The sequence below is a fragment of the Lucilia cuprina genome, chromosome 6 (genome assembly GCF_022045245.1).
Source record: "Lucilia cuprina isolate Lc7/37 chromosome 6, ASM2204524v1, whole genome shotgun sequence".
Taxonomy (NCBI): domain Eukaryota; kingdom Metazoa; phylum Arthropoda; class Insecta; order Diptera; family Calliphoridae; genus Lucilia; species Lucilia cuprina.
Genome location: NC_060954.1, coordinates 38,352,018 through 38,365,996, shown reverse-complemented (window position 1 = coordinate 38,365,996; position 13,979 = coordinate 38,352,018). Strand labels below are relative to the sequence as shown.

The following is a 13,979-nucleotide window of genomic DNA, read 5'->3' as shown; positions in this document are numbered from 1 at the left end:
ACCCACCACCTTCTGTCTACCAGACTAGATCACTAACTTAAAAGAGGCATATTCAAAGCCGGCTAAGTTTTCAGTTATTTTTAAATTTTTATTTATTTTAAATAATGTTAATTATTAAATCCCAGAGACGGTTATCTGTTGGTACAAAAGATATTTCAACAGATTAAATGTGCGGTGGGATAATAATGAATTTTAGGTAAGATATACATACAGTGACTCAAACAAAAGATCGGACATGACTTTTATTAATTTTCAATTAAATAAAAAATATATAAAAGTTTTCTTTTTTGAAATTTGAACTACTTTTATGATTTATGTTGTATACTAGTAAAACTTTTCTTTATAGAAATATTCTACATAAAAAATTTAACATGTTAATGTCAAAAGCTAAATCGGGGAAACTAATTTTTTTAGGATTTTGCATTTTAAACATTAAAATGTATCCATTGCCACTATATTGTATATTAAACGGTGCCTTTTTGATCAGTGTTTCAATGTTTCGTCATATTTTGTATCTGGTATGAGATCGAGCACGCATCGGTTGCCAAACGGAGAAAATTTCGATTCGAATTGAAACCCCTATTCTGCATTTCGATTGCGTTTACGCATTCAGTTACGCAACGATCGAAAAAAGGTATTCCAACAAAAAACTGAATCGTATGAAAAAGAAGAAGCAATTCCATTTCGTTCCAATGCTTTACGAACGTGTGTACTCTGCGTTACGATCGTACCTACGTTTTTGTAAGTTGTTGCTTATATCAGGTCCACACTAGGAAACTTTTTCTTAATTTTTTTTTTTTTTTAAGTTTCCTTAATGCCTACACATAGAAACAATTGTTTCAGAAACTACGTGTTAATTCCATTGATTTGTTGTTGTACGAATGAGAAGAACAACAAAACAAAAGAACTTTCCGAGAACGAGAAACTCCGTACCGCGATAAAGATGAATGATATTCTTTCTCTTTCACGCAAAATTAAAAGTTTCCCAAAAAAAGTTTCCTAGTGTGAACCGGCAGTTATGTGGCAGAGAGTCGAATCGAAATGCAGAATACCAAAGTGAAATGCAGAATAGGGGCCAATAATACAACGTCATACTAATTAAAAAGAAAAAGTCCTCCGGATCCTTGAAGCATAGGTTAGAATTAGGGTTATTTCGCTTTTATAAAGCCAATGTGTCTTAGTGAGCCTAAGGCACTATTTCCTATGGTTCTTCTACAAAGGGTTCAGAGCCGTTGTGCAGTGTTGATTTTATCCTTTATGTGGAGTCTTAATTTGAATTTCCGGTAAATGATTAGTTAACTCTGTCGGTATTTCCTTTCCTTTTTGTTTTTCTTGTAAAAAGACAAGCTTCAGTTTTTACCGGCCTAACATTTAAACGTTTCGGTTGAGCCCAGCTTAAAGAAGTATTCAAAGCCTCTTTTATAGAAGTAATTTGGTTCATTTCCACTTTGAACTATAACGACATCGTCTGCATAGCAGACAGATCCAAGTCCTTTTTTGATTAAGATCCCCAATTGATCGTAATTACCTAGACAAAATGTCACTTGTGGTGTAAAGTTTACCTGATAGTTGTATTGCACATATTGTAGTTTATCCTTTAGTATTTAGTAGGGTAGAAGGGGGACCATATGCCACTTTTTTTTTGAGGGTGCCTCAAATTAAAACCACAATACATATTCTTAATTTTTTTCTTGGTTCGGATACTTAGATATGTTGGCTTTAGTTTTATTCCTTTCAATTTTTCCTAAGTCATCCTCATGTACATATTTTTTAACTTTTCCGCACTGACCAAAAACGGCGATACCGCCCCATCCATGGGGTAAATACGCCAAGGGGATGGGGCAGATTTGTCATTAGTAAAATAAAAAATTACAAAAATAAAAACTTATTTTGCCGTTTTATACATTAATTGATTAAAAAAGGATAATAAATCAGATATTTATTGTTTCACAAAACTTAATAAAAAAAAATTAAAACAAATTATTACTGATTTTTTTATATTTTAACCAAATTTTGTTCTACATCACAAGCATTACATATATTTGGCGCGCATGTGCCCCACGGGCTGTTCTGGGGTTTAGTTGCATTTTTTTCGGGCTTCAAATTATATTATCGAAAATTTTAATATGTCTTAGTGTTCACTATTATTGACATTCTAATACTGACCAATATATTTTTTCTGTCACAAAAACTAAAAAAGTTAGCACAAAAAGTTCATACAGTGAAATATTTTCACAGCCCTTTGAAAAACAATTAATCATGTCTGTCTCCCATCATATGTAAAGTTAACATTTCAAATTTTCAGGGATGATAGATAATCGAAAACAAAATTTAATAATGCGATAAAATCGATTACTCGGTTTTTAAGTTATTCGCATTGACAGATGTGCCCCTATGGCGATTGATCCCCCTTCTACCCTACTTTCTGATATGAAAACATTACAACATTATCTTTACTTTTTCTAACTCATATATCAATAATCTTGTCTATAGTCCAGTCTAACCTTAGTCTTTATTAAATATAATTTATATTCTTGTCTATAGTCTAGTCTATATTATTGTCTGTTGTATAGTCTATAGTCTACATTGCAGCCGTTAGTTTAATCTATATAAAAGTCTACTTTATAGTCTAATATGTAGTGTGGTCTTTAGTCTAATCTATAGTGTAGTCAATAGTCTAAACTATGTTATAGTCTAGCCTATATTATAGCATATAGTCTAGTCTATATTATAGTATATATTCTAATCTATAAGCTAGTTTATAGTCATGTATAACAAAACGGAAAATTAGTACTAATTTAAAATTTTGATTTTCCATGCCTGATATACATCCCCTTTTAAACTATGTATGTACATAAAAAGTTACTTTATGTAGGCGTTTCAGGGCGAGTTTTTCTGATAAAGATAATCTTCATTCTTTGGTTAAACCTGGTTTAATATATGTTTCGTGTTTTTCTGTTATCAGTAAAGTTACATATTATCTTAGTTTAACTGTGTGTAATTGGCCAATTAAACTCAAGTTGTAAGTGAGAAAACACAATTAACAAAAACAATAAAACAACGAATTCGGAAGAACAAAAACTTAATATTTTAAGTAAATTGCAATTTTCTGTTTATGTTTATTTAACATTTTTCCAAAAATTTTCCATTTTACAAAAGTATTGTTTGCAAAAAACAGCTGTTCATTGTTTTTGTTTTTGAGTGAAAAGTTGGCAATACTAACAAAGTTAACTGAGCTTAAATCTAAAACTGAAAAACACAATCATCGGTTAAAGTACGCCTAAATTTGTTCCGAGTTTAATCTAACAGCAAGTTAAGCCTAGTTTAACTCAGGAGTAAGAAACCCGCCCTCAGTCGTTCGTACATTATTTTAATGAAAGCCTAAAAGTATGCTATACTTTTGTAAATTGAAATACAAAGTAAATAAAAGTGATTTCTTTTTTTGTTTTCTTTTTTTATTTAACATTAATTTTTATTTTCTTTGAAAAAAACTTACAAAAAGTATTTGTTTTTTTGTTTTATTTGGGAGGAGGCATAATAGTTATAATAATTGTTATAATTAAATGGGGAGGGTGGCGTTTATTTCAATTATATATTTATTATATTATTTAATTACAAAAAAATATTGTTTTTATTTTCGGTTTTTACCTTGGCTTCTTCTTCTTTATTCAGATGTAATAATTAGAGAAAATATTGTTTCAAACACGGGCGGATTTATTAAAATAGTTTGTATGTTTTTTATTTTGTTTATTTTTAGTTTGTTTTAAATATATTTGGAGGGTTGCTTGCTTTATATTTGATTTATTTAATAATTATTACCAAGAAGAAAAAATAATTTAATTTAATGACGCTGTTGCTGCTGCTGTTTGTTAAGTAAAGAAGGCAGATGGTTAATTACTTTTGCAAATTATTTATGATTATGATAGTTGTAAGTGGGGAGGGCGCGAGGGATATTTTGTAACAAATTAAATTCAACAAAATAAATTAAAAATTAAAAAAATGTGTTTTTTTTCTTCATTTTTTGTTTTAGTCATCATCATACTTAATTAAAGTTGAGCTTTTTTGAGGCTTTTTTTTAATTAAAAAAAAAATCAATTAAAAAAACGTTGATTTAAAATGGTTTTGTTTACGATTAAAAATTATTTAAGTTTTGTTTTGTTGTTTGTTTTTATAATTAATAAAAAAATAATAATAATAAAAAAAATTAATTTATAGAAATTAAAAAAATAATAATACAAATAAAAACAATTTTATCAATAGTAAAAGAAAAATTGTGTTAAAAAAATCATAATAAATACAGAGAGAGGTTAAGTAGTAAAAGGTTTTAACTATTTAAAGAAAGATACAAACAGTAAAAATTTTTAAATTATTATTAAAAAAACTAAGATGACAAGCATTTGAATAATACAAAAATAAAATGATAAAAATTATAATTAATAAAAAAAAATTAAGAAAGGATTAATACAAGAATACAAAATTATAAATTATATAGAGCAAATATTTAAAAAATATATAATTTCCTTCTTCTTTGTGGTTTGTGTAATAATTATAATTAATTATAAAAAAAAACAAAAATAATAATAAAAGAAAGACACGATAAAACGTGCACATTTCTTTTGATTTTTTCCTACGCTTTGCATTTTAACTTATTACTTTAATTTGTAGTTTATTTTCTTTTGAAAATTGTTTCTTTATAGTTGTTGTTGTTGTTGACAAATTTGTTGAAGTAGTTTTGTAGTAGAGTTGAAAAAGGTAGTAATAGATTATTTAACTACAAACTTTGTAGCAGTAATAGTAGTGATAGAAGAGTAGTACTAGTAGTTTATATAAAAAAACGATGAAACAGCAAACAGCATTTACGCCTCGTCTGACGCTGCAGTAGCCGAAGTACCATTGTCGTTGGCGCTTGAGTCGTTGGTGTCCTTTTTATTGCTATCGGAGGCTTTGGTGTCGTTATTGCTGTTTGCATTATTATTGGCATTTCTAGTGGCTACAGCATCGGTATCATCTTCTTGAGCCCTGACGGCAGCTTCAAGGGCACGTATACGATTTTCATGTTTAACAATAATCGCCTTAAGTTTACGTATCTCATCGGTGATATCACGTAAATCTTTTTCCTGTAAAATTACATTTAAAATTTGTTGAATTAGTTTAAAACTAAAGAAAAATTTCGGTTTTTTTTGTTTATACTTACAGTTATTCCACTAACCGTCGCTGACCCACTGGATGAACCAACATCGGCAGCATGATTTCCACCGCCCAATGTCGCTGTGCTGGCACTTTTTGAGGTTCCCACTGCTGCTTTGTTGAGTATGTTGGCCTTCTTGGACACCGACAGCGATTTGTTTCCCGAATTTGATACATAACCACCCTGTACAATAGAAACACGATCCTATTTAGATTTTTTAGTAATTCTGTTCATTAAAGTTTTGTGAAACAAACAAGCAACACAAAACACAACTAGCGGGAGCATGTACACGCACAGCTGCAGCGAGCGCTTACAAATGAGAAGTCATGTAAAGAGAAAACTTCTCTTGTGGTAATTTTAAACACTTCTGATGAGATTTTGAAAACCGTAACTACATTAAGGATTTGTTTCAGTTTAAAACATTTAAAAAAGAATCTAGTTAATGTGTAAATAATTGAAATAAACCCAAAATGTCTTACCAAACTTCTTCTTTTACATTTGATCTAATGACAACAAGAAAAGATCTTCAAATTAGTAAATCTATTTCCTTCCTTTTCGATCTCTAATTGTTAGATTTTCATCGGCTTTTTGTATAAGTTCGTTTGTAAACAAAAACCTCATCAGAAAGTATAAAATTTTCGTTTTCATGGTACTGTATGATGTTGGAAATTTCATATATGGATTCCTTTGATAATGTAATGAATAAGCATATGAGTTATTAAAGCATTTTTTCGTATTAATTTAGGGACTTTTTTAAACAAAGCGCTTAAACGGCACCATAAATATAGAACACATTCCAAAAACCATTCAAGCAATTAACAATATAACTTCTTAACATTTAAACGAAACACATTTTTTTAGTTTTATTATTTAGAGCAGAAACTGGGTACAATTCAACCAGAAGCAGAAAAAACTTAACTTTACCAATCAATAACCAGGCAAGAACAATTTTGTAAAAATATTGGAATACATTGGATAAGCAGAGTTTTAAAACAGGATTTTTTGTTTAAACTCGAGGGACAGGTTATTCTAGAGATAACTGAAACGTTTTTAAATTACTTAAGATTCTATAGAAGGTGGAGAAGTTGAATTGTTAATTTTACCAAAAATTCATTTATGATAACTTCTACTAGTTGTTTTCTCAAAGATTTATTTCCTTTGACTTCAAGCTTGATTTCATATTTTACCAAATAGTTCTCAGCAATTTTTTTTATTCTATTATTTTTCTACTATTACAGTTCGAACTTTCATAGTCTATAGTCTTGAGCATAGATACGTATATTGTCCTGACTATATATCAGTCTATAATCTTTAATATAGAGCACTCGATGATCTTAAGTCAAGACTTCATTATACATTAGCCTAAAGTCTTGACTATAGATCAGTTTATAGTCTCGACTACAGATGACACTACGTTAGTATTTACTAGATCAGTTAGTATTTACAGTCAGTCTATAGTCTTGACTATAGTTCAGTCTATAGGGTTGACTATAGATCAGTCTATAGTATTGACTATAGATCAGTCTATAGTCTTGACTATAGATCAGTCTATAGTCTTGACTATAGATCAGTCTATAGTCTTGACTATAGATCAGTCTATAGTCTTGACTATAGATCAGTCCAAAGTCTTGACTATTGACAAGTCTTAGCTTTGAATATAGATCAGTCTATAGTCCTATATACATATAGTCTTGACTATATATTAGTCTATAGGCTTGACTATAGATCAGTCTATAGTCTTGACTATAGATCAGTCTATAGTCTTGACTATAGATCAGTCTATAGTCTTGACTATAGATCAGTTTATTGTCTTCACTATAGATCAGTCTATAGTCTTGACTATAGATCAGTCTATAGTCTTGACTATAGATCAGTCTATAGTCTTGACTTAGAGATCTTATAGTCTTGACTATAGATCAGTCTATAGTCTTAACTATAGATTAGTCTATAGTCTTGACTATAGATCAGTCTATAGTCTTGACTATAGATCAGTCTATAGTCTTGACTATAGATCAGTCCATAGTCTTGACTATAGATCAGTCTATAGTCTTAACTATAGATCAGTCTACAGTCTTGACTATAGATCAGTCTATAGTCTTGACTATAGATCAGTCTATAGACTTGACTATAGATCAGTCTATAGTCTTGACTATAGATCAGTCTATAGTCTTGACTATAGATCAGTCCATAGTCTTGACTATAGATCAGTCTATAGTCTTAACTATAGATCAGTCTACAGTCTTGACTATAGATCAGTCTATAGTCTTGACTATAGATCAGTCTATAGTCTTGACTATAGATCATTCTATAGTCTTGGCAATAGATCAATATATAATCATGACTATATATCTGTCAATATTTTTGACAGATAGGATCGACTATTTAATGAAAATATCGACGGTTTACTATTATCACGCTTTATGAACTTTGAATTCTCAACTAAGACCGCTTTTTATATTTCGAGGTTTTCCTCGAAACATCTAATTTCTGTTAATAATGGACACTGTGTAAGTGGCATGGTCTTACACTCAAAGACTATTATTGAAGTTGTCATAAAGAAGAGATGAGGGCCTCTGCTTTCACAAAGGAATCAAAAAAATGGACCCTAGTGAGCTCCTAATAAAGTACCTGTTCTATAAACCTCGCACTAGCTAAAATCTTAGTAATATACTTCTTAAATATATTTTAAAATGTGATGTCTCAATTATAATGTAAAACGTTTTTTTCAAACTGTATGTCACGATCTCTCGAAATATCAATGTTATGGGAAAGTTCTGTTGCCAGATTTAGATTCAACACAGTTTAAGTATTTAAATTTTCTACTTTCTAAATCTTTCTCTCTTATTGCATGTTTCTATAGCTTGTACGTATATGTCTGACAAATTATAATAACAACAAAAGAGAAAGATAAGATATGGAAAGGGTTCAAAGGGATGACATATGCTATTAATGTAAAGTATAAAGAACATAAAGGCCTCCATTAGTTTCAAATATTATTCTCAGACGAAAAAATCTTATTAAACTGATTCAATACACGATTAAAAAAATATCTAGCTTCTAGAGGGGGAGAATAAATACGTAAAAGAAACTCAATTTCTCTAGAACTCTTTATCGTGGCAGATCAAGACTGTTCCATATATAAGAGAAATTTTGTGAGAATTTCTTTTACTATACATTTACGTATGTATATGATAGCTACTATGCACTCAAACATTTTGGTGGCTATGGTCAAATCATCAAGGTAAATTACATGATACCATAGCTAAACGCATTTAGCACCTTGAGTACTGTATTCCAATATTTGTTGTAGCGTTGTTGTTAGGCAAGACAAGTGTTAACTTACTTTAAGTGAAAAGGTGACGGGATCAGCATCTTCACCCATAATCCATTTTTCGGCGGTGATAGCAGCATCTTCGGCTAAAGTGTCAGGATATAAATCCTCTTGGAACAAGTCCGATTTGCGGGGTACAGTCATGGAAATAACTTGACACAAGCCATTATTGTTGAGACGATAAAATTTGGCAATTTCACAGGTGGTGACATCGCAACCACGTTTTGGCATCATGCCAATACCACGTTGGGGATCGGGTGTTTGGAAGGTATTGATATAATGGACAAATGGTGGTTCGGGTGTGACCTAAAGAAATTAAGTTAAAACTTTAGAAAGAACATTATTTGTATATTAAATTAAACTTACTTCAAAATATCTTATGACCGAGTCACCCTTACCGCAGAGGTATATAAGATTTGTATCGGGATCGTATAGTGGGAACATTACACCATTGGATGTATCCAATTCAACCATAACAATAGGTTCGCTTAAAGCATCGGGTGCTCTAAGAGAATATTGTCGCTCTGAGGAACGATTAAAACCGGTGGTAAAGATTAAACCATGACGTAGGAAAATTGCTCTCGTTGCCTTTGAGCCTTCATGACACAAGGCCTCACTCTCCAATTCACCATTGCGCGGATTATAGATACGTATCTTTTTATCTTTGCAGGTGGTTACCAGTTTAGAGCCATCCCAATTAAAGCAGGCACTGTAGACAATATCGGGATGTGAATCAATGTGTAATAAGATTTCACCAGTACCCACATTCCAGATAACAACCTAAGGTACAAGAAAACATAGTTATTTATGTGAATTCTATAATAAATAAAATTTTATGTTATTCACTCACCTGATTGTCGGAGCCGGCTGTTAGGAGAACATTTAAAGCGGAGGGATGCCATAATACCAAACCAACACGTCTTTGATGGAAAACTAAATCCACCACAGGTTCGGTTAAAGTTCTTGAAAGACCACCATCGGGTATTTGCCACACTTTAACTACACAATCTTCCGAACCGGAGGCAATAACATTGTCATTGTGGGGACACCAAGCAATATCGAGTACAGGACCCTTATGACCACCAACAAGTGGATGGTCGGCAGCAATACGTCCCACCTGGTAGCAAAAGATAAAAGGAAATTATTTATTTAATAACGACTAACACGACATGTTTTTGCTCTTATATTATATGCATAAAAAAACACCCATTTAACCAATCATCCAAAACACCCACTCACACCATTTGAAACATGACATACTTTTTTTTTATTTGAAATATTAATATTTTTTCTATCTTTCACTGTACATTTTTTCCCCATCCTCTGCTCCTATTTCAATTTCAACCTAGATTTTCATTTGTTTTTTCTCAGATTTTCATACATGTTTGAATTCATTAAATATTGTTCATTAATTTTCTTGTTTTTTTTATTAATATTTATATTTTTGCATAAAAAAATTAAAAAGTTGTTTCAATTTTTTTCTATTTTTTAAAATTGCAACATTTACACCATTTCCTACAAGTAAAATTAAGACATGAAGACCTAGTTTTAGACTATGAACGAATTGTGAAGTCAACTTCCAACCTTTCAAGTTCGTTTAAGCTGGAAGCCTAATATTAACAATTTTGTTGTCAACTTCACATCCAGTGAAGTCTGACATCACTCGTTGAAAAGATTTTAGGATGGCGGACCTCCAATTTATATAGAATTACAGATTTATGTCCTTTGTTCCAAACAAATCTTCCCAATTAAGGAACACTTTTGAATATTTTTGTTAACTTGTTGCCTGGGAATAAAAGTATAGTGGCATCTACGTCTTATAAAATTGTTTTTAAAGAGTTGACCAGAATACTTACAATCAGACAGATGAAGTCTACTAGAACAAATTTCTTCAAAACTGTACTGAACATTGTTAGATTTAAGAGACAGTCAACCATTAGGAAAGCCGTATAACCTGTCTTCATCAATAGTCCCGATGTGAAACTTCCATTAGTTTCTACTTCGACTATGGACAAATTAAGATTCCATTGCGGAAAATAGCACAGTTTCGGCAAATGTGGGTTTTATGCATTCCGTTAAGTCTACATAGGGAGTGTTGGATTCGCTGCTTTTTGAGGTCAGCGAAATCAATCAAATATTGATGCTCGTTCCCACGACAAATGGATCTTCGATCCGGAATGACCCGATTCTCAATCGGCCAGAGATTGTCAACTCAGCTACAGCTGTTTTTCCATAACATCCAGTTACAGCCAACCTGTTACAATAACAAAAACAGTTCAGGCTGGACACAGTGATACTTTTTCAACTACTGAGTGAGCTCAGCAATATTTATACATTTATCTGCCGGTACATGTACAAGTACTTTCCTCAAGTACTGCAGTTATTATACAACCTCTATACAAGTCATTGTATTTAGTCTTCTCGCACTAATCAAAATAATTCCCGCTGTATAAGTATATATTTTGCAGCACAATAATGAAATTTCAATAAGGGCGAGTTTTTATGATAAAGATAATCTTCATTCTTTGGTTAAATCTGGTTTATTATATGTTTCGTGTTTTTCAGTTATCAGTAAAGTTACTTATTATCTTAGTTTAACTGAGTGTTATTGGAAAATTAAACTTAAGTTATAAGTGAGAAAACACAATTAACAAAAACAATAAAACAATGATTTCGGAAGAACAAAAACTTAATATTTTAAGTAAATTGCAATTTTCTGAAATGTTTTTTTTTTTGTATTTTTTATTGTTTTAAATGTTTATTTAACATTTTTTCCAAAATTTTCCATATTACAAAAGTATTGTTTGCAAAAAACAGCTATTCATTGTTTATGTTTTTGAGTGAAAAGTTGGCAATACTAAAACTGAAAAACACAATCATCGGTTAAAGTCTGCCAAAATTTGTTCCGAGTTTAACACAACAGCAAGTAAAGCCTAGTTTAACTGAGGAGTAAGAAAGAAACCCGCCCTAAATGTAAGATAGTAATTACAAGTTTCTTACTATTCAGTTAAACTAGGCTTAACTTGCTGTTGCATTAAACTCGAAACAAATTTAGGCGGATTTTAACTTATGATTGTGTTTTTCAGTTTTGGATCTAAGATCAGTTAACCATGTTAGTACTGCCAACTATTCAATCAAGAACGTAAACAATAAACAGCTGTTTTTGAAAAACTATAAAAAATATGTAAAACAGTAATAATATTGATAAAACAAATCAGATAATTACTATTTACATAAAATATTAAGTTTTTCTTCTTACGAATTCATTATATTATTGTTTTTGTTGATTTTGTTTTCTCATTTATGTCGTTGTTGTTGTAACAGCTCGACTGTGACCGATAGTTCTTTCCTGGGGAAAAAACTTTCGGTTGATACAGCTGTCGCTGGGTTGACAATCTTTGGCCGAGTATGACTCGAGTCGTTCCAGAGCGAAGATCCAATTGTCGTGGGAACGTTTTCTCATTTATAGTATAACATGGATTTATTTAGCCAATAACACTCAGTTAAACTAAGATAATAAGATAAACTTTACTGTTTACTGAAACACACAAAACATATACATATATATATATATATATATATATACAAAACATATATAGGTTTAACCAAAGATTAAAAATAATTTTTAGCGGAAAAAACGCCCTAATGTATAAAAATATATGAAGAAAATTAGACAAAATCATATTTTTAAGAAATCATATAAAAGCATTTATTTATCCGAGGAAATTGACACGGTTAGGGAGGGTTTCTTAGTCCTCAGTTAAACTAGGAGTAAGAAATCATTGGTTAAGCGGACTTTAACCGATGATTGTGTTTTTCAGTTTTATATTTAAGCTCAGTTATCTTTGTTAGTATTGCCAAGTTTTTACTCAAAAACATAAACAATGAACAGCTGTTTTTTTGCAAACAATACTTTTGTAAAATGTAAAAATTTTGGAAAAATTTTAAATAGACATTTAACACAATAATAAATAAAACAAAACAAATCAGAAAATTGCAATTTACTTAAAATATTAAGTTTTTGTTCTTCCGAAGTCATTGTTTTATTGTTTTTGTTAATTATGTTTTGTCACTTATAACATGAGTTTAATTGGTCAATTACACTCAGTTAAACTAAGATAATAAGTAACTTTACTGATAACTGAAAAATAAGAAACATATATAAAACCTGGTTTAACCAAAGAATGAAGATTATCTCTATCAGTAAAACCCGACCTAAGTAACTTTACTGATAACTGAAAAACACGAAACATATATTAAACCAGGTTTAACCAAAGAATGAATATTATCTTTATCAGAAAATCGCCCTAAATCACATAATGCTGAAAAACGAGATCACGAACTCTTCTCTGCCCCAATATGTCGATCTTTACATAGTCAATTTCACAGCTGCGTAATTTCATCAAGTCGAGTTGCCAGACATTCAAATATCTTAAAATTAAAATTTCCAATATTCCATAAGATAATTTTCAGAAACCTCGGTATCATTTTTCCACAATAGTAAGAATGATGCTACACAACTTAATCGAAGAACAGACAAAACTCTTTAAGTTGCGATTGTAGTGACATTTTATTTAAACTAAGGACGCTCAGCATATCTGTAAATGGACGAATTATCACCACTGTCTTCGACAGCCTTCAGCACTTCTTAGAGCACATATAAATAGGGCACAAATAAATAAGGCCAAACACTTAGAGCACATGGGACTCTTTTAGTGAATAAATGCAAAAGCTTTTTTTCTCAGTTACGCGGCTTAGTTATCGCCAATCGTGAACGTGTTGTGAACAATTCATTAACAATAGTTGATTTTGTATGCAACAGCTGTTTAATGTTTACAATTAGATTTTCATTTTTTTCTTCCTTATCAAAATAATCATTTCTGCAACGCACAAATCAACTGGCACATTAAAACTTTCATTAGCGATAGGTAGCTTTTTTCCATTGAAGTCACCAGCAAGAGATGATATTTTGCAAAAGATTCTACACAGTGCAAAGAAGTATATGATACCTGGCTTTATAGAATCTTCCCGCTGAACCACGTTACGGTCAATATGCGAAAGGTTAAAGTCGCTGACAAAAAAAGTCAACGTTTGTAGAATGAATCTTTTAAGGCTGGTTCAATTGGCAGACATTACCCTAATACGACTTTTAATCGCAAGTTCTTAAATGGAGGTCTCTGAAACTTAATTTCTCGTATAGTGATATGCCATAACAGTTGTCCAAATGATTTCGCAAAAGGAATTGATTCACCCTAAAATACTCCTATTTTGTAAGAAAAGATCTTACGATGAAATTAAAGAAATTTCAGTTATCCGTCCAAGTCGACCAGATCTAGCACTGTACAATGCATTTTCCTCAAAACTTTTCAAAAACACCTTAGAATATTACTTTGCATCCGACTAGTTTATTTTCCACTTTTTTTTTGCATATCAGTTTGGAAATGGTTTAATTGACAAAAG

At 30.9% G+C, this 13,979-nt stretch overlaps 1 protein-coding gene across 2 annotated transcripts in view; it reads right to left on the bottom strand.

Moving 5' to 3' along the window:
* Positions 1-4,513: 4,513 nt before the first annotated feature.
* LOC111677215 (coronin-1C-A) overlaps positions 4,514-13,979 on the bottom strand; it is a 43,643-nt gene continuing 34,177 nt past the window's right edge. Inside the window, exons 3-7 of one of the 2 annotated variants that reach the window (XM_046953677.1) lie at positions 9,370-9,636; positions 8,886-9,299; positions 8,532-8,825; positions 5,195-5,371; positions 4,514-5,117 (exon numbers count right to left, since the gene is read on the bottom strand). In XM_046953677.1, coding sequence (XP_046809633.1) covers positions 4,857-5,117; positions 5,195-5,371; positions 8,532-8,825; positions 8,886-9,299; positions 9,370-9,636 — 1,413 coding nt within the window. In that variant the 3' untranslated portion in view covers positions 4,514-4,856. Of the gene's footprint in view, positions 5,118-5,194; positions 5,393-8,531; positions 8,826-8,885; positions 9,300-9,369; positions 9,637-13,979 lie in introns of both variants that reach the window. The other variant, XM_046953676.1, reaches the window with a different exon arrangement.